Source organism: Plecotus auritus (assembly GCF_963455305.1).
Source record: "Plecotus auritus genome assembly, chromosome: 1".
In the NCBI taxonomy this organism is placed as follows: Eukaryota; Metazoa; Chordata; class Mammalia; order Chiroptera; family Vespertilionidae; genus Plecotus; species Plecotus auritus.
This window is the reverse complement of record NC_137770.1, coordinates 95,935,667-95,958,235: the sequence shown is the minus strand read 5'-3', so window position 1 is coordinate 95,958,235 and position 22,569 is coordinate 95,935,667. Positions and strand designations below refer to the sequence as shown.

At 41.8% G+C, this 22,569-nt stretch overlaps 1 protein-coding gene across 3 annotated transcripts in view; it reads right to left on the bottom strand.

Annotated features, from left to right (window-relative positions):
• Positions 1 to 22,569, bottom strand: part of PRORP (protein only RNase P catalytic subunit) — a 168,263-nt gene that overhangs the window by 981 nt on the left and 144,713 nt on the right. For 2 of the 3 annotated variants that reach the window (XM_080649714.1, XM_080649713.1), the window contains 2 exons: positions 5,937 to 6,085; positions 2,039 to 2,234 (listed from right to left, as the gene is read on the bottom strand). In XM_080649714.1, coding sequence (XP_080505840.1) covers positions 2,039 to 2,234; positions 5,937 to 6,085 — 345 coding nt within the window. Of the gene's footprint in view, positions 1 to 2,038; positions 2,235 to 3,845; positions 3,960 to 5,936; positions 6,086 to 22,569 lie in introns of all 3 variants that reach the window. The other variant, XR_013959524.1, reaches the window with a different exon arrangement.

Genomic DNA, 22,569 nt, shown 5'->3' with positions numbered 1-22,569 from the left:
CATAATCCACCCACTTCCTTTCTGCTGCCTCTACCCTCTCTCACCCAAGATTATTTTGAAGCAAACTTCAGATATATAATTTCTTCTTGTAATTCAGTATGTATCTTAAAAAGATAAGGACTTATTTTGTAAATATAAGATTAAGACCATTTTTACACTTAAGAATTAATAATTCCTTAATATCATCAAATTTCTGTTTACATTTACAATTATGTATATACATATATTTTACAGTTTGTTTGATCAGGGATTGAAATAAGGCTATTACATTGTGATTGGCTGAATTGCCTCTCAATTCTCTTTTACACTAGAGCTTCCCTTTCCATCTCCATCATTTTGGTAATTTTTTTGTTGTTGAGGAAATTAGGCCAGCTGTTCTATTATTTCTCACAGTCTTGATTATGCTTATTGCATTTCTGTGGTATCACTTGATACTATATTTTCTATAAATTTGTTTAGTATATTTTTTGACTATTAAACCACATTTACCACTGGCTAGTGTATTTTTCTGTAATAACTCGCCTTTGGATTTTCTCCCTTTGCTTTCACACATGAGACATTCTTGTATTTACAGGCATCTAAACTAGAATCAAAAGAGGATTCAATTGAAACCAACCTGTAGGAGTGGATTAACCAGGAAAATGGAGTTACTTAGTAAAAGTAGAAGTATGAAGAACCATAGGGATCAACAACTTTAAGTTATCTTATCTAATCTTATCTAATAAAAGAGTAATATGCAAATTGACTGTCACTCCAACACACAAGATGGCTGCCCCCATGTGGACACAAGATGGCTGCCCCCATGTGGACACAAGATGGCCACCACAAGATGGCCAGCAGGGGAGGGCACTTGTGGGCGATCAGGCCTGCAAGGGAGGGCAGTTGGGAGGGAGACCAGACCAGCAGGGGAAAGCAGTTAGGGACAATGAGGCTGGCAGGGGAGGGCAGTTAGGGGTTACCAGGCCTGCAGGGGAGGGCAGTTAGGGGTGACCAGGCCGGCAGGGGAGGGCAGTTGGGGGTGACCAGGCCAGCAGGGGAGGGCAGTTAGGGGTTACCAGGTTGGCAGGGGAGGGCAGTTGGGGGTGACCAGGCCTGCAGGGGAGGGCAGTTGGGGGTGACCAGGCCTGCAGGGGAGGGCAGTTAGGGGTGACCAGGCCGGCAGGGGAGGGCAGTTGGGGGTGACCAGGCCAGCAGGGGAGGGCAGTTAGGGGTGACCAGGCCAGCAGGGGAGGGCAGTTAGGGACAATTGGGCTGGCAGGGGAGCAGTTAGGCACCAATCAGGCTGGCAGGGGAGTGGTTAGGGGGTGATCAGGCTGGCAGGCAGAAGCAGTTAGGGGCAATCAGGAAGGCAGGCAGGTGAGCATTTGGGAGCCAGCAGTCCTGGATTGTGAGAGGGATGTCGGACTGCCCGTTTAGGCCCGATCCTACTGGGGGTCCCAGATTGGAGAGGGTACAGGCTGGGCTGAGGGACACCCCCCCGGCGTGCACGAATTTCATGCACCAGGCCTCTAGTTACAAATAAATAAGGAAATAAAAACCATGTATGAATATTTGTATTTGATAGCATTATTAGAGCCATAATTGATGACATCCCAGGTGTTTTCAATATGTCAATTAATGTGGGGTTGGCCTATAACAGGGGTGGCAAACTTTTTGACTCGAGGGCCACAATGGGTTCTTAAACTGGACCGGAGGGCCGGAACAAAAGCATGGATGGAGTGTTTGTGTGAACTAATATAAATTCAAAGTAAAGGAGCGGAGGGGAGAGCAAGAGAGAACCCTCTGCTCTTTCGGCTCCGCGGGCTGGATAGAACAGCCGAACAGGCCGGATCCGGCCCGCAGGCCGTAGTTTGCCCACGGCTGGCCTATAACAATTTTTGCTCTAGCAGACTTTCTATTTCCAGGAACTGGTTAATCCCAAATATCAAACTAAAACTGAGAAAAGTAAAGCCCTTAGGGTTGAAACATTCTTTGCTTATGCCACATTCTTACGATGTACTTGACTCTGTTGACATTATGTAAAGAACAGATGACATACCTGAAAAGTTATTTTTGATCCTGGAAACCTATTAATAATTGCCAGCTGATGTCCCTGCTGCCACTTAAAGAACAGGCGTTGGGTCTTGGCATCAGGTAGACAGGCCTTATGGTCCCGCAGCAGATCTTTTGTGATAAACTTGCAGTGATTCCCTGAGTGCAGTGTGGCATACAGAAGGAACGGATCATCCTCTGAGCTGAGTCAGGCAAAAGAGAGGACACAATCAAGTATACCACTGAGAAGGCACAGGATAGCATTCTTCACCATGTTATTTACTTATTTATTTATTTATTATTATTATTATTTTTTTTTTATTGTCTAAAGTTTTACATATGTCTCCCTTTCCCCCAATTGACACCCCCCCCCCGCCATTCCCACCCCGGGCAAGCCCCCACTGCCCCAGTGTCTGTGTCCACTGGTTATGCTAATATGCATGCATACAAGTCCTTTGGTTGCTCTCTACCCATCCTCCCTGCTATTTGTCTCTGGATCTATTCTTGTTCATCAAATTATGTTGATCATTATATCCCACATATGAGTGAGATCATGTGATATTTATCTTTCTCCAACTGGCTTATTTAGCTTAGCATAATGCTCTCCAGTTCCATCCATGCTGTTTGTTTTTTATTTCTTATTCTACTTTCCTCAGCGGTCCTCTGCATTCGTAACCAACATAATCTCAGTGATACTTAGGAACCATCTTAGCTGGGAGGCAACACTATCTAGAACACAGATGGGAAGTAAGGGGAAAGAAATGCTGCTTGGGACTCTTAATAGCTCAACTGAACTCTCCCACTAGCAGCAGCTTGCCAAGGTTCACAGCTTGGCCTCTCCTGGGCACCTCCTAGCCCAACACAAGTAGCAGTAACCTGTAGATCACTCTGTACCTCGTGCTAGGTGGCCCCAGGCAGTGGCTGACTTTGCACTTCTCGGGAGGCCCCAGAGCCAGTGCATCCGGTGGACAGCTTCAGACCATATCATATTACAACTCTACCAAATCCACAAGCTACACACTCAAGGGCAGACTCAGTGAGCACTAAAGCAAGTCCTACTCCACAGGGATGTCTCCTGAACAGCAGCTCTTACACTGTAGTCACAGCTGATCTTCACAGCCAATTGGCCTGGGGGTCAATTCCTCCTGGTGACGGCAACTGCAATCAAGGCTCAACAACAAGACTGTGCCCACATAGGGGCACACCCTGTGAGTGGGGAAACTGAGCCGTTGGGCCCTACAGGACACCTACTACACAAGGCCACTCTACCAATTCCAGGAGACATAATAGCTCTACCTAATACATAGAAACAAACACAGAGAAACAGCCAAAATGCAGAGACAAAGTAACATGTCACAGATGAAAGAACAGAAGAAATCTCCAGAAAAAGAACTAAATGAAATGGAAGCAGGCAAACTACTAGATACAGAGTTCAAAACAATGGGCATAAGGATGCTCAAGGTACTTAATCAGAGCTTCAAGGATCTTAGTGAGAAAGTCAAGGAACTTAGTGAGAATTTCAGGGATCTTAGAACATCAAAGGACCAAGTCAGAAATAAAGGCTGAAGAATAATTTACAGGGAATCAACAGTAGAGACACAAAGAATCAAATCAGCAATTTGGAAACATGAGGAAGCAAAACACACCTAATCTGAAGAGCAAAAAGAATCCAAAAATATGAAGATAGTATAAGGAGCCTCTGGGACAACTTCAAGCACACCAATATTCACATTATGGGGGTGTTGGAAGGCAAAGAGAGAGAGCAAGATATTGAAAACCTATTTGAAAAAATAATGACAGAAAACTTCCCCTACCTGGTGAAAGACATACAAGTCCAGGAAATACAGAGTCCCAAACAAGATGAACTCAAAGAGGTCCACACCAAGACACAGAATTAAAACAGCAAAGGTGAAAGACAAAGAGAGAATCTTAAAAGCAGAAAAACAAAAAAAAAGGCAGTTAGTTACCTATAAGGGTATGCCCATAAGCCTATCAGCTGATTTCTCAACAGAAACTTTGCAGGCCAGAAGGAAGTGGCATGAAATATTTAGTGATGAAAAGCAAAGACTACAATTAAGATTACTCTACCCAGCAAAGCTATCATTTAGAATTGAAGGTCAGATAAAGAGCTTCCCAGATAAGAAAAAGCTAAACGAGTTCATCACCACCAAACCAGTATTACAAGAAATGTTAAAGGGTCTTCTTTAAAAAAAAAGAAGAAAAAAGATAAACATTATGAACAATAAAATGGCAATAAATACATATCAACAATTGAATCTAAAAACCAAAATAAATGAACAAATAATCTAATAAACAAAATAAATTGGTGAATAAAATAGAATCAGGGGCATGGAAACATGAAACAGATTGAGAATCAGAAGGAAGGGGGGAGTGGGAAGAGAGTAACTAAAGAACTTATATGCATATATGCATTACCCATGGACATAGACTCGTGGTCGGCAAACTGCAGCTTGCGAGCCACATGCAGCTCTTTGGCCCCTTGAGTGTGGCTCTTCCACAAAATTCCACAGCCTGGGCGAGTCTATTTTGAAGAAGTGGCGTTAGAAGAAGTTTAAGTTTAAAAAATTTGGCTCTCAAAAGAAATTTCAATCGTTGTACTGTTGATATTTGGCTCTGTTGACTAATGAGTTTGCCGACCACTGACATAGACAATAGGGTGGTGAAGGCCTAAGACGGGACGGGATTGGGTGGAGGAGGGCAATGGGGGGAAATTTAAGAGGGGGCAGGTGTCTCTGTAATACTCTCAACAATAAAGATATTTTTAAAAAGAAAAAAGATCAGGCAGCACATTTAAAAATTATTTCTAATAAAAGTTATAAAAATAAGAACAGAATAAATGGTTTGAGGAATACTGACATATCTTGAAGTTATCACATACAACCTAATGAAACCTAGACTTGGGGCTGAGGCACACACATTATCCATGCAAAGTTGGAAATAAACTTTGTCAGTATATAGTATGAAAAATGAAATGCAAGTTAAAGTTCATTTATGCTGCTGAGGATCTGTGCTCCTTCTGATTAAGTTAATTCTTCTCACTTTATGGACACTGTTCATATTGTTGTTGACCATGTTTTCCATACTCCTTTGGCTTCCTGAGAAGCTGTAGCCCTAGTAACATTTCTGTAATATTTAGATTAACATCCAGGCCCTTTGCTTATTTACCAGAGCCCTTAAGTTCCTTTGTAATGTGGTCCTTGACTTCTCTCTGACCTCAGAACTTACCACTTTCCCTCTTACTGCTACAGCCATCTATGCTGGCCTGCTTGCCTTCCTCACGCCAAACTCATTCCTGCTTTTTGAACACTTGATGTTCCCTCTACCTGGTATGCTCTTCCCATCACCCCTCACCTTTTCTCAAATGACTCACTGATTCCCTTCATACTTGCCCCCTCCCAAAGGCCTCTCCTAACTATTGTACCCACTACCTGCTGACCTACCCCTAATTAATTCCTTCCTATCTACTTATTCTGCTTTAGTCTTCATAGCATTGAGCCTGGAATTATATAACTTGTTTACTATAAGTCATACAACATCAAAGACTTGTTGGTCTTGTTCTCTTCTTCAAGAACACAGAAAGTGCTCATATTTGTAAGGTATTTGTTAAATGATTTATTTAGGCCCTTATGGCATGCATTCTGTGTAATAATCTCACTTTTGACTATATCTTTCTCCCATTCTTCCTTTATCCTGATTCTTTAATCTAACCTAGTTAAATTTATTCTGCTGTAGAAACTATTTTTGTAAGCTGCCTCAAATCTTTTTTTTTTTTTGGAATGAGACTGAGTAACATACATATACACTTTAAAAAATGGCAAAAATAGGTAATTAACAAACAGATGACAGGAGCCTGGTGCATTTCAATTATTACCTTCAGTACTTACATGTTGTCAGCAAAGAAACAGCTGGCTTGCTTTTGCACTTTTTCCATTTCATCCTTTCTCCACCGAGCACACTGTACTGTCATATGTTTCCGGCCCAGGACCAACACTCGAAGATTAACCTTGGCTAGCTGAGAGACCACTTTCAAGAGCTAAAAAACACAAAGCCAGCCCCCAAGAAGGTCAAGGGAAGAAGAATCTCAAGGAAGTGGAGTGATTCTTCCAGCTGATAATCTCAATAGTGAAACACTTTTTTTTGGTGAGGGATAAAGAAAAACAATGTCCATCTTTTTAAATCTGAGGAAAATGCTTCTTTTTTTACAAATTAATGTCTAACACCTGCCCACTGGAGCCAGGTTGTTGATCAGGTTCCATTGGAGCCAGGTTGTTGTTGTTTTTAAATAAGCATAAACTAGATTTGTTTTTAAACTGTGTTCCCTAGAGTCCACTGGGATAGAGACAGGGAAGCCAAGGAGGATGGGTTTGGTTCCTACATACTCCAAACCCTGTATCAACCAAAACAGCTCAGCTTTTGCAATTTATATAATAGCGTTCTACGTAAGTTTTCATTCAAATAAAGGGTTCTGCTTCTTACTTTAAAAGTTTGTAAGTAGCTAGACTAGATAGTGACTTTTCAGCCAACCTTTCCATGTCATGCTTCTGCTGAGACTGTTACCTTTTGTTGGAATTATTTTTCTCCCAAAGGAATGTTAATGTCATCTTCCATCTTCTAGCCCATTTTCCAGTCAATGAATTTACCCCCATTCTTTTCATTCCCCACATGTCTTGTGTGCACATGAACTCCTCTTAAAAGTCTAGACTTGAATTTTTAGTAAATCTAGTACTTTGGTGAGTTTGCCTATAGTCAGTCCTTCATAAGGAAAAGTCTGAAAATTACTTTCATGTACAACCTATTAAACTAAGTTACTATATTAAATAAAAGCTACTGAAAAATTATAATTTATGTTATATAATAGTGTGTTAGAAATACAAAAGTTATTTAATTCGAAGAGTTGCTTTGAAAATCACAAATTCAAAGTCATTGAAGAAATACTTAATTTTCTTGGGTCTTGGTTGGAAAAGGCACTGATTTTACTCATAATTTCTTCCCATGTAGATTTTCAGGATATTACTTAAAATTCTTTAATCAATAACATTTCATTCATTTATTTGGTCAGTTGTCAAATACTGCTTTAGTACTTGTTATGTCTAATATACATGTAGATTGTCTGACAATCAAATAGTGAATTAGCAAGGGTGGAATTTTTATTTTTTTATTTTTTATAAATCTTTATTGTTCAGATTATTACAATTGTTTCTCCTTTTTCCCCCCATAGCTCCCCTCCACCCGGTTCCCACCCCACCCTTTGCCCTTACCTTCCCCCACACTGTCCTCATCCATAGGTGTACGATTTTTGTCCAGTCTTTTCCTGCACCCCCCATACCCGTTTCCCCCTGAGAATTGTCAGTCCACTCCCTTTCTATGCCCCTGATTCTATTATATTCATCAGTCCATTCTAATCATCAGATTTTTTATTCACTAGATTTTTTAAAAATAAATCTTTATTCAGATTATTACAATTATTTCTCCTTTTTCCCCCCATAGCTCCCCTCCACCCAGTTCCCACCCCACCTTCTGCCCTTACCTCCCCCCCCACTGTCCTCATCCATAGGTGTATGATTTTTGTCCAGTCTCTTCATGAACCCCCCATACCCCTTTCCCCCTGAGAATTATCAGTCCACTCCCTTTCTATGCCCCTGATTCTATTATATTCACCAGATTATTCTGTTCCTCAGGTTTTTAATTCACTTGATTTTTAGGTTCACTTGTTGATAGATATGTATTTGTTGTTCATAATTTTTCTCTTTACTTTTTTCTTCTTCCTCTTCTTAAAGAATACCTTTCAGCATTTCATATAATACTGGTTTGGTGGTGATGAACTCCTTTAGCTTTTTCTTATCTGTGAAGCTCTTTATCTGCCCTTCAATTCTGAATGATAGCTTTGCTGGGTAGAGTAATCTTGGTTGTAGGTTCTTGCTATTCATCACATTGAAAATTTCTTGCCACTCCCGTCTGGCCTGCATAGTTTCTGTTGAGAAATCAGCTGACAGTCGTATGGGTGCTCCCTTGTAGGTAACTAACTGTTTTTCTTTTGCTGCTTTTAATATTCTCTCTTTGTCTTTTGCTCTTGGCATTTTAATTATGATGTGTCTTGGTGTGGTCCTCTTTGGATTCCTTTTGTTTGGGGTTCTGTGCGCTTCCTGGACTTGTAAGTCTATTTCTTTCACCAGGTGGGGGATGTTTTCTGTCATTATTTCTTCAAATAGGTTTTCAGTATCTTGCTCTCTCTCTTCTTCTGGCACCCCCATAATTCTGATGTTGGTACGCTTGAAGTTGTCCCAGAGTCTTCTTACACCATCTTCAACTTTTTGGATTTTTTTTTTTTCTTTTTGCTTTTTCGGTTGAGTGTGTTTTGCTTCTTTGTATTTCAATTCTTTGACTTGATTTTTGTGTTCCTCTTGTCTGTTTTTGGGTCTCTGTATAATATTTTTTATTTCAGTCAGTGTATGTTTAATTTCTAGTTGGTCCTTTTTCATATCTTCGAGGGTCTTGTTATATTTATCGGCCTTTTCTAGGATATTCTTGAAAAGCCTTATAACCGTGGTTTTGAATTCTATATCTAGTCGTTTGTTTTCCTCCATTTCTTTCGTTTGTGATCTGTTTCTTCGTCTCCCCATTTTCCACTGCTTCCCTGAGTTGGTAGGGTAGGTTTGTGTGCTAGGTTTCCTATATGGCCCAGTGGGTTGGCCTCCCCAGTTAACCTGAGGTGGACACTCTTGGTGCACCCCTTTGTGGACTGTGTGTACTGCCTTGTTGTAGTTAAGTCTTGATTCTTGTTGGTATCACTGGGAGGAATTGATCTGCAGGCCAGTTGGCTGTGAGGATCAGCTGTGTCTACACAGGGAGATTTTCGGTGCTGGAGACAGCCTTATAGGATTAGCCTTGCCAGATTGCAAAGGCCTCTGTGCTAAGCTTGGAAGGGGCAGAGTCTCAGGGCGGAGCAGACAGTCTTGGCTTCCCGTCAGCCCTGCCTTTGCTCACGAGTCTCCAGACCTCTGCCTTCCTCGGTTCCCGAGTTTCCGCCTTACAGTCCAGATTTCTCCCGTAAGAGCGTGGGTCCCCAGGGGCTCGCCCGGAACTGCTGTTCAGTGCAGTCAGAAGCCTCCGACTCCCCTCCGCCAGGGACAGCCTGTGGTAACCTCTGCAGTCAGTCCTTGTGCGCACTTGCGCCTCTAGACCCCTGCCGCCGCAGCTCCCCTGAGTCTCCGAGTTTCTGAGTCTCCGTGTGCCTTTCTCTCCACCCGACAGTCCAAACTCCCCCTGTATGAGCCTGGGTCCACAGGGTTTCGCCCGGAACTGGAGTTCAGTGCAGTCGGAACTGGGGTTCAGTGCAGTCGGGGGCTTCCTTCCCCCTCTCGCCAGAGAAAGCCAGCCAGACACTCCGCCACCCTTTCTCTCTGCGTGCGCAGTGTCTCCGTACCTCAGCTCTTTGCCGCTCCTTCTCTGTGAGCTTTCCTCTTTCCTTCTAGTTGTAGAATTTCCACTCAGCCAGCTTTCCTGTGGTTCTGGATGGTGCCCGTTCTGTCTTTTAGTTGTAGTTTTGAAATTGTTGTGCAGGGCAGCAGTTTAGGTGCTTACCTATGCCGCCATCTTGGTTTCTCTCCAAGGGTGGAATTTTTAAATTACTGTTTAGTGCTTTGGATTTATATTGTGTGTTTTTTGTCCATTCTACTTTTCTTATTATTTTAGGAAACAGTAACTGGTTTTACTATTATTAATTCTAGAATCACTGATAGTAAATTACTAATTCTAGACTTAAGAGACAGAATAGACACAAGTTGCCCATTGAATGTGAGTTCATAAACAAGCAGAGAAGTATACCAAGACCAGTGTGAGGACTCTAAACCCAAAGCTTTACAACCAATAAAATGTAATTATTTTTCTTCCAAGCTAGGAATAATGGCTTCTGTGCTCATTCAACAGTTATTTCCTTGGCCTCTCTATGTATAAGGCACATGGTAGGTATCATAGCCTACACAATTTTAAAAGACATGGTCTCTATCTTTAGTGAGAAAGTACCTAATAATTTTCTTACCCAACAACCAAGCCTAGGAAAATATATGTATGCTGACTCCACATACATGGAAAGTTTACTAAACATTTTCTGATTAACTGAAGAATATGTACATAACTATTTTTATCCAGCATAAAAGTAGCTCAAATTTGAAAACTTGAAAAATATAGACTAGAAGGAAGACGGAAGAGAACACTTGTACCTCACTAACCAAAGAGTGTTAATGTGTACAGTGTGGGGCAAAAGTACATTTACAGTTGTGAGTACATGAAGCACAGAGTTTACTCGTGTACTATTATTTATTAATTATTGTATTAGTTTCCATACAAATTAGTGTAAACCTACACTTGCCCATTCCTGTATGTGTGTGTGTGTGTATCTATCTATCTATCTATCTATATATATATAGATAGATAGATAGATAGATACACACACACATACATACATCAAGTGTATATATTACTATATTTATGTTAGGGCACTAAATATACTCCCATAGTGACAGAAAACAAAATTATATATAGATATATATTTTTAAATCCTCACCTGAGGATATGTTTTTATTGATTTTTAGAGGGAGGAGAGAGAGAGAGAGAGAGAGAGAGATAGGTTGCCTCTCATACATGCCCCAGCCAGGACTGAGCCATCAACCTTGGTATGTGCCCCCCAGAATGGGAATCGAACATGCAATCTTCTGGTGTATGAAATGATGCTTCAACCAACTGAGCCAATTGGCGAGGGCCATTCTTTATAATATAAACTAAAAAATATAACAAAGAAAGTAGCTACTGGCAAGTAATAATCACTTAATTCTAGGTAATAAGTATTAATTCAAAGTTAATTCACTAGAATCCTAGGTTTCAGGGGGTATGGGTTGGAGAGAGAAAATATGAACACAAACTGTCTTCAATTTCTATTTGAAAACAGCTTTACAGAGATACAATTCATCCTCCCTATATAATAAAAGGCTAATATGCAAATTGTCCCCACGGGTGGGAGTTCGACCGACCACCAGGGGAAGGTGCGGAACATGGCAGGCGTCAGCAACATGGCACTGGCAGTGGGTGGCAATGGAGGTGCTGCAGCCCTGAAGGGCCCCGATGAGAGCAGGACCATGGTGGGATGGTGGAACAGGTGAGCAGGCAGCACCAGGCCAAGGCGGGTGTGAGCTGATAGCCCTGCAGATAGCGACCAGCAGTGGCGGTGGGGAGCGTGGCCGCTGCCTGGCTCCCAAGTGCTGAGGAAGCTAAGTGGGTGGGGCTGGCCCTGACCTATCGCCCCGCAGGCAGGATGGTGGAGCAGGTGAGGGGCAGCGCCAGGCCACGGTGGGGTGCCAGGCGGGGCTGTGGGGCTGCAATGCTGGGGACGTGAGCTGGAGCCTGATCCCTACAGGCCACTCCAAGGAACCCCACCCATGCACGAATTCATGCACCGGGACTGTAGTCTATCCTATATAATAAAAGGGTAATATGCAAATTGACCCTAACGGTGGAACGACCAGAACGACCGCTCCACCAGTCACTATGAGGCACACTGACCACCTCTCGGTCCCTTTCCCTGGCTGGCAGGCACCCATCGCCTAATGGCGAAAGGGGAACAGGGGGTGGGTGGTGGAGGATGTGGGCAGCACCAGGACAAGGCCTCTGCCCCGCCGGTTGCCCCACACACAGAGGGCAACCGTGGCGGGGGTGGGGACAGCAAGCAGGCGGGAACGGACGACCTCTCAGTCCCTCCCCTGGCCAGCAGGTTCTGATTGCACTATGCCTGCAGCCAGCCAGGGAAGATGGCCCTGATCATAGGCCAGGCCTAGAGACCATACCTGTGCACAAATTTTGTGTGCTTGGCCTCTGGTATATATATAAAAGTCAAGCGACCAGAATGACCAGTCACTATGACGCATACTGCAGCCGGCCAACTGGCCCGATGGGGGCGGGGCCAGCTGGCCAACCTCCCACGGCCCCTCCCCCCGACTGGCTGGCCCCAATTGGGGTGGGCCGGCCAGACCCCACCTGTGCACTAATTTGTGCACTGGGCCTCTAGCAAAAATATATTTTAAAAAATAAAAGCAGTTAAAGTGATAAGTTTTATGTAATGTACATTTTAACATAATAAAACTTTTTATTATAGAAATTTAAAAAATAAACAAGAGGCAGAATAGCACAATGTGCCCATCACCCAGCTTTAGTAAGAACAATCAGCTCATGGGCAATCCAATTTATCTGCTTCACCTCCCACTTCTGCTTCTTAGATTATTTGGACATAAGGGCTCTAAAAATAGAAGCATAATACATTATCACATGTAAAAAATTAACAATAATTCCTTAATATAAAATATACAGTGTTTATATTTCTGAGTCATAATTTTTTTTATTATTTTCTTTTTTTAATCAGGATCTAAAAAGCGCCATACACTGCAATTTCTTGATTGCAGTTAAAGAAATGTAGCTGTCTTAAGGAATTTCACACAATTTTAGATTTTTGCCAACAGCAACTCTATGGTATCAGGTAAAACATTCTCCAGTCTTCTCTATTTCTTTTAAAGTAGTAGTTGGATCTAGAGACTTTATGAGATTCAAGGTTTTTTTTTGGTTGGTCTGTGTGCATTTAAAATTGTGGCCCCAATAAAGTAAAAAGGTCAGTTCAATCATCAAAAATTAATGAGAACTGCCCTAGCCCCATGGTCGGCAAACTGCGGCTCGCGAGCCACATGCGGCTCTTTGGCCCCTTGAGTGTGGCTCTTCCACAAAATACCATGGCCTGGGCGAGTCTATTTTGAAGAAGTGGCGTCAGAAGAAGTTTAAGTTTAAAAAAATTTGGCTCTCAAAAGAAATTTCAATCGTTGTACTGTTGACATTTGGCTCTGTTGACTAATGAGTTTGCTGACTACTGCCCTAGCCAGTGTGGCTCAGTTGGTTAGAGTGTCATCCGAAGCCAAAGGGTCTTGGGTTTAATCCCTGGTCATGGCGAGTACAGAAGGCAACCGATGGATGTTTATCTATCTATCTATCTATCTATCTATCTATCTATCTATCTATCTATCTATCCATCCATCCACACATCTATTCTCTCTCTCTCTCTCTCCTCCTTCTCTTTCTAGAATCAATAAAATCATATCCTAAGGTGAGGATTAAAAAAAAAAGATTAAAAAAAATTAACAAGAACCTTCTCTGTCAGTCACTAGGCAGAGGGTACTGATAATACAGATGTAAAGACACATTTATCCCTAACCTCCAGGATTTAGCAACCAAATGATTGTAATATAATGTAGTGTTAAGAGGGAGCACAAAGGATGGGCACTTAAATCAGACTGGGGCTGGGAAGGGTGGTCAGAGAAGTCTCCACAGAGGAAGAGACAGCTGAGTTGAGTATTCAGATGAATTATCCAGATAAGGAAGGGGAGTTTCCAAGGACAAGGAGCAGCATGTTGTAAGTGGGGAATACAGGAACTGCAAGCGATCAAATGTAGGTGTAAGAGGGTGGCATGCATGAGCAGTGCCAGAAAGAAGGCTGTAAAATGAATGTAGGGGGTCAGATCACAGGCATCCTTATAAGCTGTAATGAGTCTTTTACCACCTGGAAGTAATGGGGGAAAACAAAGTATTTAAAATAGGAGCATGACATGACTATCAATTTAGAGATCAAAATTGTGGATTGCAATAGGGAGGTCAAGTAGGGGCTTCTGCAGTACTTCAGGTAAGAGATAATGAGAACTGAGACATCAGCAGTAAAAATGGAGAGAAGAGAGCCCTCTGAGTAAAGCAGAGCTAAACCGACTTAGTCACTGACCGGATATGGGAAATAAGGAAAGGGATAAACCAAGGAAGACTTAAGAGAGCTGGATAGATGATGGTAGCAAGACAAGGCCTCGGAGAGGGGAGCTGGTGATGTCTCCAGGTGGGAGATGTTCAGGGGGCAGTCAGTTATGTGACTCTACCATTTAGGAGAGGTCTTTGGGCTGCAGATAAAGACTTGGAGTCATCAGGGAACATGCAATGGTAGGAACCATTAGCAAATAGATGAGGCATAATAGGATACGATACAGACTTAGAAGGAAAAAAGCTGAGGATGAAACCTGAGAAATATTATTACTTAAAAGAGAGAATAATTTTTTTTCTTTTTAATTAAATTTATTTGGGTGACATTAAAATATGTATGTTTCAAGTGTACAATTCTATGATACATCATCTACATATAGAGTGATTTTTTTTTTTTTTAAAAGCCATTAGTGGAAGGTGAGGAATGGCCACAGGGATAGAAAAAGAATGAAGAGACAGTGGTCTCTCAGAAAGATTATAAGGAACAGTTCAAGAAGGAAGGAGAGGCTAAGTATATCAGTACTACAGAGACACCAACATGTGGCCTACAACCTGGAGGAGTCATTTTAATGATGCCATGGGTGGGGGGCAGGACTGAGATTTCAGTTGGTTCCCTAAACTCTATATGTATAAGGTTGCAGTTTGTCCAGAGACACTGTCTTACAAGCATGGCTCTATTTGGCTTACTGAAAATAACAAATCAGTTATGCTTTCCATTTCAGTGGTGTGGCCTCTTCAAAACCTCCCACCTCCCAGAAGCTTTAGATGAAGAGAGAAGGTTTTTGTTTTTTTACAGATGGAAGAGACTTGAGAATATTTATATCAGAAAAAGCCAGTAGCAAGGTAGATGCTGAAGACACAGGCATAGAAGAAATAATTGTTGGAACAAGGTTCTGAGAAAGCAGATGGAGGGGGAGCCTAGAAAACTGGTGGAGAAATCACCTCTTGCACTGAGATGGATTTGAGCACAGACAAGTTGGTTTGATTGTGTGTTGCTGCATGTGGGGGGCGTTGACATATGAGGTCATTACTCTTGATATCTCCTATTTTCTGTGCACAACAGGAGCTGAGTCATTGGCAGGATGGTGGAGGGAGGGAGGAGCAGGAGACTTCAGGGCAGTGGTGCAGGTCAGATATAGCTGGTGTGAGACTGAGTGCAGGAGCCAAATGCAGACAATGTAAAAGCCCAGGTGAGGGTGGAGGCTAGGAGTGACTAGAGACAAGCAGTAGTCGGCAAAATTAGGAGATTTATACTATTCAGTGCGCTGGCTGCAGAGTGAGAGGGCCAGTGTGGATAATGATTGCCCCTTGTTCCTTGTTAACATCTGGTCAAAGGCACTTTCAGGTGGAACCATACTTGAAACATCAGTCTTCTAATATTCTTCTCCCTATCTACTATTAGAGACACCATTCCAAATTTATATATCAGTATAGGATCTGTGGTTTTGGGTTATGGCCTGAGTCAGGAATTCCAAATTCCTATTTTATTTATTTGCTCAGATGTTTTTCTTTATAAAATGTGAATAAGGTACTCTTTCACTATCCTTAACATTGTTATTATTTATCCACAAGTCATCATCAACAAAAACGTAAAATGTCAACACTCACATACCATTTCTATTTGAAATGACCTTTGGAGAAAGGATCTCAAAACCACCTGATCTCAGGGGAGGCTCTCTCTAGCAGTCTCCTTCTTTTAATGGCTTTAGGAAAGAAACTAGGGGCTTATTTGATAAGGTGGTCCCAGGAGGCCGCATGTTATTTATAAACTTAAAATTCCATAAAAAAAACAGAAGAGAAACTTTTTATTTATTTTATTTATTTATTTTTTATTTTTTTTATTTTTTTATTTTTTAAATATATATATTTTATTGATTTTTTACAGAGAGGAAGGAAGAGGGATAGAGAGTTAGAAACATCGATGAGAGAGAAACATCGATCAGCTGCCTCTTGCACACCCCCTACTGGGGATGTGCCCGCAACCAAGTTACGTGCCCTTGACCGGAATCGAACCTGGGACCTTTCAGTCCACAGGCTGATGCTCTATCCACTGAGCCAAACCGGTTTTGGCAAGAAGAGAAACTTTTTAAATCAGCACAAATAGCCTAGATACTGTTCCAGCATAAAATAATTTAATAATTAAATTAACTTATTTGGATGCAGTTTAATTCCCATTTTCAAAAGCTTATTAAAAGATTTCCCCCAGCCGAAACCGGTTTGGCTCAGTGGATAGAGCGTCGGCCTGCGGACTGAAGGGTCCCAGGTTTGATTCCGGTCAAGGGCATGTACCTTGGTTGCGGGCACATCCCCAGTGGGAGGTGTGCAGGAGGCAGCTGGTCGATGTTTCTCTCTCATCAATGTTTCTGACTCTCTATCCCTCTCCCTTCCTCTCTGTAAAATATTAATAAAATATATTTAAAAAAAATTTCCCCCAGGGTTCTAGATCCAGTCCATGTACAGCGACAAACTATTTCTAATACCAGTTACACACCTGTTTGGGAAACTAAAACCAGGAAATATTGGCTTTTTATGGTATTGCTTCACTGAAGACAACCTCATAGTAACTTGGGGCTTGAACTGGGATGGAGGGTGGGGGTTTTTCTATTTGAGTCTGGCTGAATTTCAGGATATGAAGAATTAAGTCAAAGGCAGACAGAAAATAAGAAAAGTAAACAAAGATTCTATGGATCCTTTTCCTTCACGTGCATTAAATAATTTTGAAAATTATTTCCCACAAACTAAGTGAACATAAAACCACTTTAGGACACACACAATGAACTCTATGGAGGCAGTGTTCTCAGACTGAGAAGACCACAAACACAATGTTTATAATTGATGCACTGTGTTCTCCACAGCAGAAAAAAACAAGGTCTAAGTCATCACTTACACTAGAACAATGGAGTTTTCTTGTTTCTATGTTCCTACTGTCTGCAGGTAGCCTAATATCAAGTTCCATTCCCTTCCTGTCTTTGTTCCTCTCATTTCCCTCTTAAGCTAAGTTTTGCGAAGAGAATCCCTGTCCCAGAGATAGTCCATAAGTGACTGCTATATTCAACATTTTTCTAAAAATGCCACCAAGGAAGAAAGTGTGGAAAACCCAGTAAAGTTGTGGCTTGAAGCTGCTCATCATGTTTTCATTTGCCTGCTACTCACTGGTGCTGTCTCAGCCTCAGTTCTACCTTTGGTAGTTGTTGTTGTTTGCAGACAGAGAGAGATATAATATATCACTGTTTTTTGAAAGGAAGATTAGTGATATTTCATTGCTGGAATTGTTAAATAGCCAAATACCATGTAAGACACAGATTAGCATTTGAGAAAATTAGAAGACGAGGAAAGGAAGTGTTTTAGAGAAATAGCAGCAGCCTGGTAAGGAGGGACAGAGAAACTTTCACTGGGTGGTGTTCAAGGAGAGGAAGCTTCATAAGGCGGGTGGTGTAATTCCAGAGAGGAGAAGCTGAGACTGAGCTGGAGTCTTGCTCCCATCTTTGGGACCATGCGCTTTGAGCACAATAAAATTTTAAACTCTGATGACTAACTGACTCTAATAGTATAAAGCTATTTGAATCTCTTCAAAGAAAGTATATACACAAAACACTATTACTTTATTATGATGTCATAAATGATCCCACTGATTTACATTAGACTCACCATGTCCTATATCCTGCTTTCGTCAGTCTTCGGTATTTTAGGGAGATTTCAATGATATCATGTTGTCCTTAGTCAATGAAACAATTCTACAGAGGAAGAGAAATGCCCTTCCTGTCTTGGGAACATCCTGCCAAGTGTGGGATGTGTTTCCTGCGTACCATGTCCTCTTCTATGCAATTAGCACCCACACAATTATCCAGCCTTTTAAAAAACGATTAAATTGTTGGCCTGGATGGATTTCCCCAGCTAGCTGAGAGTCAGAGCTATCTAAAAGACTTAAGATTTGGCTCCTGACTCATAGTGTGACTTTTCTCCAAACATTTACATGCATTCTTTGGTCTTTTTTAGTTTCTTTATGACATTTCTGTTTCCTTTATCACTGAGAGACAGGAAAGGATAATATTTTGAAGACTCAAAATGAATTGTAGAAAGATTAAATTAACTTATTTGGATGCAGTTTAATTTCCACTTTCAAAAGCTTATTAAAAATTTTCCCCTAGGGCCCTAGCCGGCTTGGCTCAGTGGATAGAGCGTCAGTCTGCAGACCGAAGGGTCCCAGGTTCGATTCCGGCCAAGGGCACATGCCTGGGTTGCGGGCTCGATCCCCAGTGGAGGTCGTGCAGGAGGCAGCCGATCAATGATTCTCTCTCATCATTGATCTTTCTATCTCTCTCTCCTTCTCCCTTCCTCTCTAAAATCAATAAAGAAATATATTTAAAAAAAAATTTTCCCCTAGGACCATGGTTGGCAAACTGTGGCTTGGGAGCCACATGCGGCTCTTTGGCCCTTTGAGTGTGGCTCTTCCACAAAATACCACGGCCTGCGTAGGTCTATTTTGAAGAAGTGGCATTAGAAGAAGTTTAAGTTTAAAAAATTTGGCTCTCAAAAGAAATTTCAATCATTGTACCGTTGATATTTGGCTCTGTTGACTAATGAGTTTCCCGACCACTGCCCTAGGGGAAACCAAGATGGCGGCATAGGTAAACACCTAAACTGCTGCCTCACATAATAATTTCAAAACTACAACTAAAAGACAAAACGGACATCATCCAGAAACACAGGAAGGCTGGCTGAGTGGAATTTCTACAACTAGAAGGAAAGAGAAAAGCACACTGAGACTCAAGGAGCTGCAGGAGGCAGAGGTACTGAGATGCGCGCACGCAGAGAGGACTGGCAACTGAGTGCGCGGCTGGCTTTCTCAAGCAGGAGGGAGACAAAAGCTCCCGACTGCACTGAACTCCAGTTCTGGGCGAGACTCTGGGGACCCAGACTCATACGGAGTGAAACTGGACTGTCAGGAAAGAGAAAAGCACATTGAGACTCAGAGGAACTGCAGAAGGCAGAGGTACCGAGGCACGCGCGCGGAGAGGGTGGGCAACTGAGTACGCGGCTGGCTTTCTCAAGTGGGAGGGAGACAAAAGCTCCCGACTGCGCCGAACTCCAGTTCCGGGTGAGACTCTGGGGACCCAGACTCATTTGGGGAGAAACTGGACTGTCTGGCAGCGGGCGGAACTCGAGGGTGGCTTTCTCTCAGAGGTGCCTGCAGCAATTACCATGGGACACTGAGATACAGGGGCCTATTAGGGCAGGGCTAACGGGAAACCAATGCTGTCTGCTCCACCCTGAGACTCCACCCCATCCAAGCTGAGCACAGAGGCTGCTGCAAGTCTTGTCTCATAAGGGTGTCTCCAGCACAGAAGTTCTCCCAGCATAGACACAGCTGATCCTCACAGCCAATTGGCCTGGAGGTCCATTCCTCCCAGTGATACCAACAACAATCAAGGCTTAACTACAACAAGACTGTGCACACAGCCCACAAAGGGGTACACCAAGAGTGACCACCTCAGGTAACTGAGGAGGCTGAGCCACTGGGCCCTAAAGGACACCTAGCACACAAAGCCACTCTATCAACTCAAGGAAACAACCAAAATGCAGAGACAAAGAAACAGGTCACAAATGAAAGAAATGGAGGAAAGCAAACGACTGGATATAGAGTTCAAAACCACGGTTATAAGGTTTTTCAAGAAATTTCTAGAAAAGGCCGATAAATTTAGCGAGACCCTCAAGGATATGAAAAAGGACCAACTAGAAATTAAACATACACTGACTGAAATAAAAAATATTATACAGAGATCTAACAGCAGACTAGAGGAACACAAGAATCAAGTCAAAGATTTGAAATACAAAGAAGCAAAAAACACTCAACCAGAAAAGCAAAAAGAAAAAAGAATCCAAAAAGTTGAAGATAGTGTAAGGAGCCTCTGGGACAACTTTAAGCATACCAACATCAGAATTATGGGGGTGCCAGAAGAAGAGAGAGAGAAAGATACTGAAAACCTATTTGAAGAAATAATGACAGAAAACTTCCCCCACCTGGTGAAAGAAATAGACTTACAAGTCCAGGAAGTGCAGAGAACCCCAAACAAAAGAAATCTAAAGAGGACCACACCAAGACACATCATAATTAAAATGCCAAGAGCAAAACACAAAGAGAGAATATTAAAAGCAGCAAGAGAAAAACAGTTACCTACAAGGGAGCACCCATATGATTGTCAGCTGATTTCTCAACAGAAACTATGCAGGCCATACGGGAGTGGCAAGAAATATTCAAAGTGATGAATAGCAAGAACCTACAACCAAGATTATTCTACCCAGCAAAGCTATCATTCAGAATTGAAGGGAAGATAAAGAGCTTCACAGATAAGAAAAAGCTAAAGGAGTTCATCACCGCCAAACCTGTATTATATGAAATGCTGAAAAGTATTCTTTAAGAAGAGAAAGAAGAAGAAAAAGGTAAAGATAAAAATTATGAACAAATACATATCTATCAACAAGTGAATCTAAAAATCAAGTGAATAAAAAAATCTGATGAACAGAATAAACTGGTGAATATAATAGAATCAGGGGCATAGAAAGGGAGTGGACTGACAATTCTCAGGGGGAAAAGGGATGTGGGGGGTTGCGGGAAGAGACTGGACAAAAATCGTACTCCTATGGATGAGGACAGTGTGGGGGGGTAAGGGCAGAGGGTGGGGTGGGAACCAGGTGGAGGGGAGGTATGAGGGAAAAAAGAGGAACAACTGTAATAATCTGAACAATAAAGATTTATTAAATTGAAAAAAATATTTCCCCTAGGGTTCTAGATCTAGTCCATTTACAGCGACTAACTTGTTCACACTGGGAAAGTATACAAACACTTTCAGGCTCATAAGACACCATTTAGTGATTAGAGGGGTAAGAATATGATGCGCAGGGTTCTGGACACTTAAGAATTTATGCAGCCTCTCCATGGCCGCACTGATCCACATATCTTTCGTCTTGGTACAGAGCCACACACATTGTACACTATTGCTATTGATTTTGTTTTCTGGAATAATCCTGTCAGTTAAAAATATATAAAAGGCCCTAACCAGTTTGGCTCAGTGGATAGAGCGTCGGCCTGCGAACTGAAGGGTCCCAGGTTCGATTCCGGTCAAGGGCATGTACCTTGGTTGCGGGCACATCCCCAGAAGGGGGCGTGCAGGAGGCAGCTGATCGATGTCTCTCTCTCATCGATGTTTCTAACTCTCTATCCCTCTCTCTTCCTCTCTGTAAAAAATCAATAAAATATATTAAAATAAAAAAATTAAAATAAAAAAAAATATATATAAAAGACCTAGGTATATAAAAGATACCTTGAACATTTCCTGTTAATGTCCCAAGTCATTTATACAGCCCTGCAGTGGAAGGGCTCATACAGTAAAAAAACTGAATAGAGACATAAAAGAGACTTTTCCAATTTATATTTATTTTTTAATAATATAGTAATAGTAAGTGAGCACAAGCTTTGGCATCAGGCTGCCTGTGTTCAAATTCTGGTTCCTCTGTGTCAGAACTGTGTGACCTTGGGAAAGTTACATTTCCTCTTTGGGCCTCTGTTTCATCATTGCTAAACTGAGATACAGTACAAATTAGGTTATTATGAGGATTAATTTAAATGAACGTGAATGCAAAGCACATGAAAAAGTACTCAATAAACCTGGGCTATTAGACAGTACAGCCTTGACTAAGTCATTTAGATCTTCCAAGCCCCACTATATTTTCACCATCACCCCAAAAGAAAGAGATTCTTTTGGATTATCACAGACTTGAGCAATTTTTATGTTAATCTTTCTGTCAACACTGTGAAGAGTAAAACATAAACTTTCAGATTAAAAAGACAAAAGGAACACATGCATTTAATCCCACTGAAATCCCACTAAAACTATAATACAGAGTCTTTCTAAAATGATAAACCCATAAAAAGTTGGAGAACAAGATGGGAGGCAATAGCAATAATATGGATGCTTGAAAGGCAGATAGACAAGTTGGTACTTGATCTTGCAGATCCAACAGACAGATTTGGAGAGGAATAAGCTACAAACCAACCCAATTTCTCAAAAAACTCCAGAATCGGAAGCAAAGGTGTGAGGCTAAATTGGAGAAGTTTGGCTTAAATTAGGAGAACTGACATGATTCAGTTGAAGCTATTGAAAGCTGTTGAAGAAACATTTGATTCCCATCCATATTGTTTCTGCAAGGGTGCTAGAGAGAAGTCTAAAAGTTCATTACTTGGATGTGGTAAATCAGAGGGTCTCTAGACTGAAGTACCAAACACATTTGACAGTGTGAGTATCATACTGAAAACAGGAAGTACATGAATGTATGCATATTGAATGCAGAATGCAGAGAAACCCAGACCTCTTTCTTTCCTTATTTGGCTCTCAGAACACTGGCAGTAAGGCCTTTACTCCGCAGCCAAGAGACTGAAAACTTTCCTTTGGGGAATCTGATTAGCAAAAGAGAAAAAAATCCTAAAGATTCAGAATATTGGGAATTCCCCAACAAATGGCCCATCCACATCACCCTCTTGAAGCTTCCAATGAGCTCTTCAGATCATGTTAATCAGAAGCAGATAGCAGAGAATTACCACACAGCTGTGGAGCGTGTAAAACAAGTAAGGAAAAACAAAGAAGTGAAAAAACAAAGACTGTAAAAGGAGAAGGCAAAACCCCACAA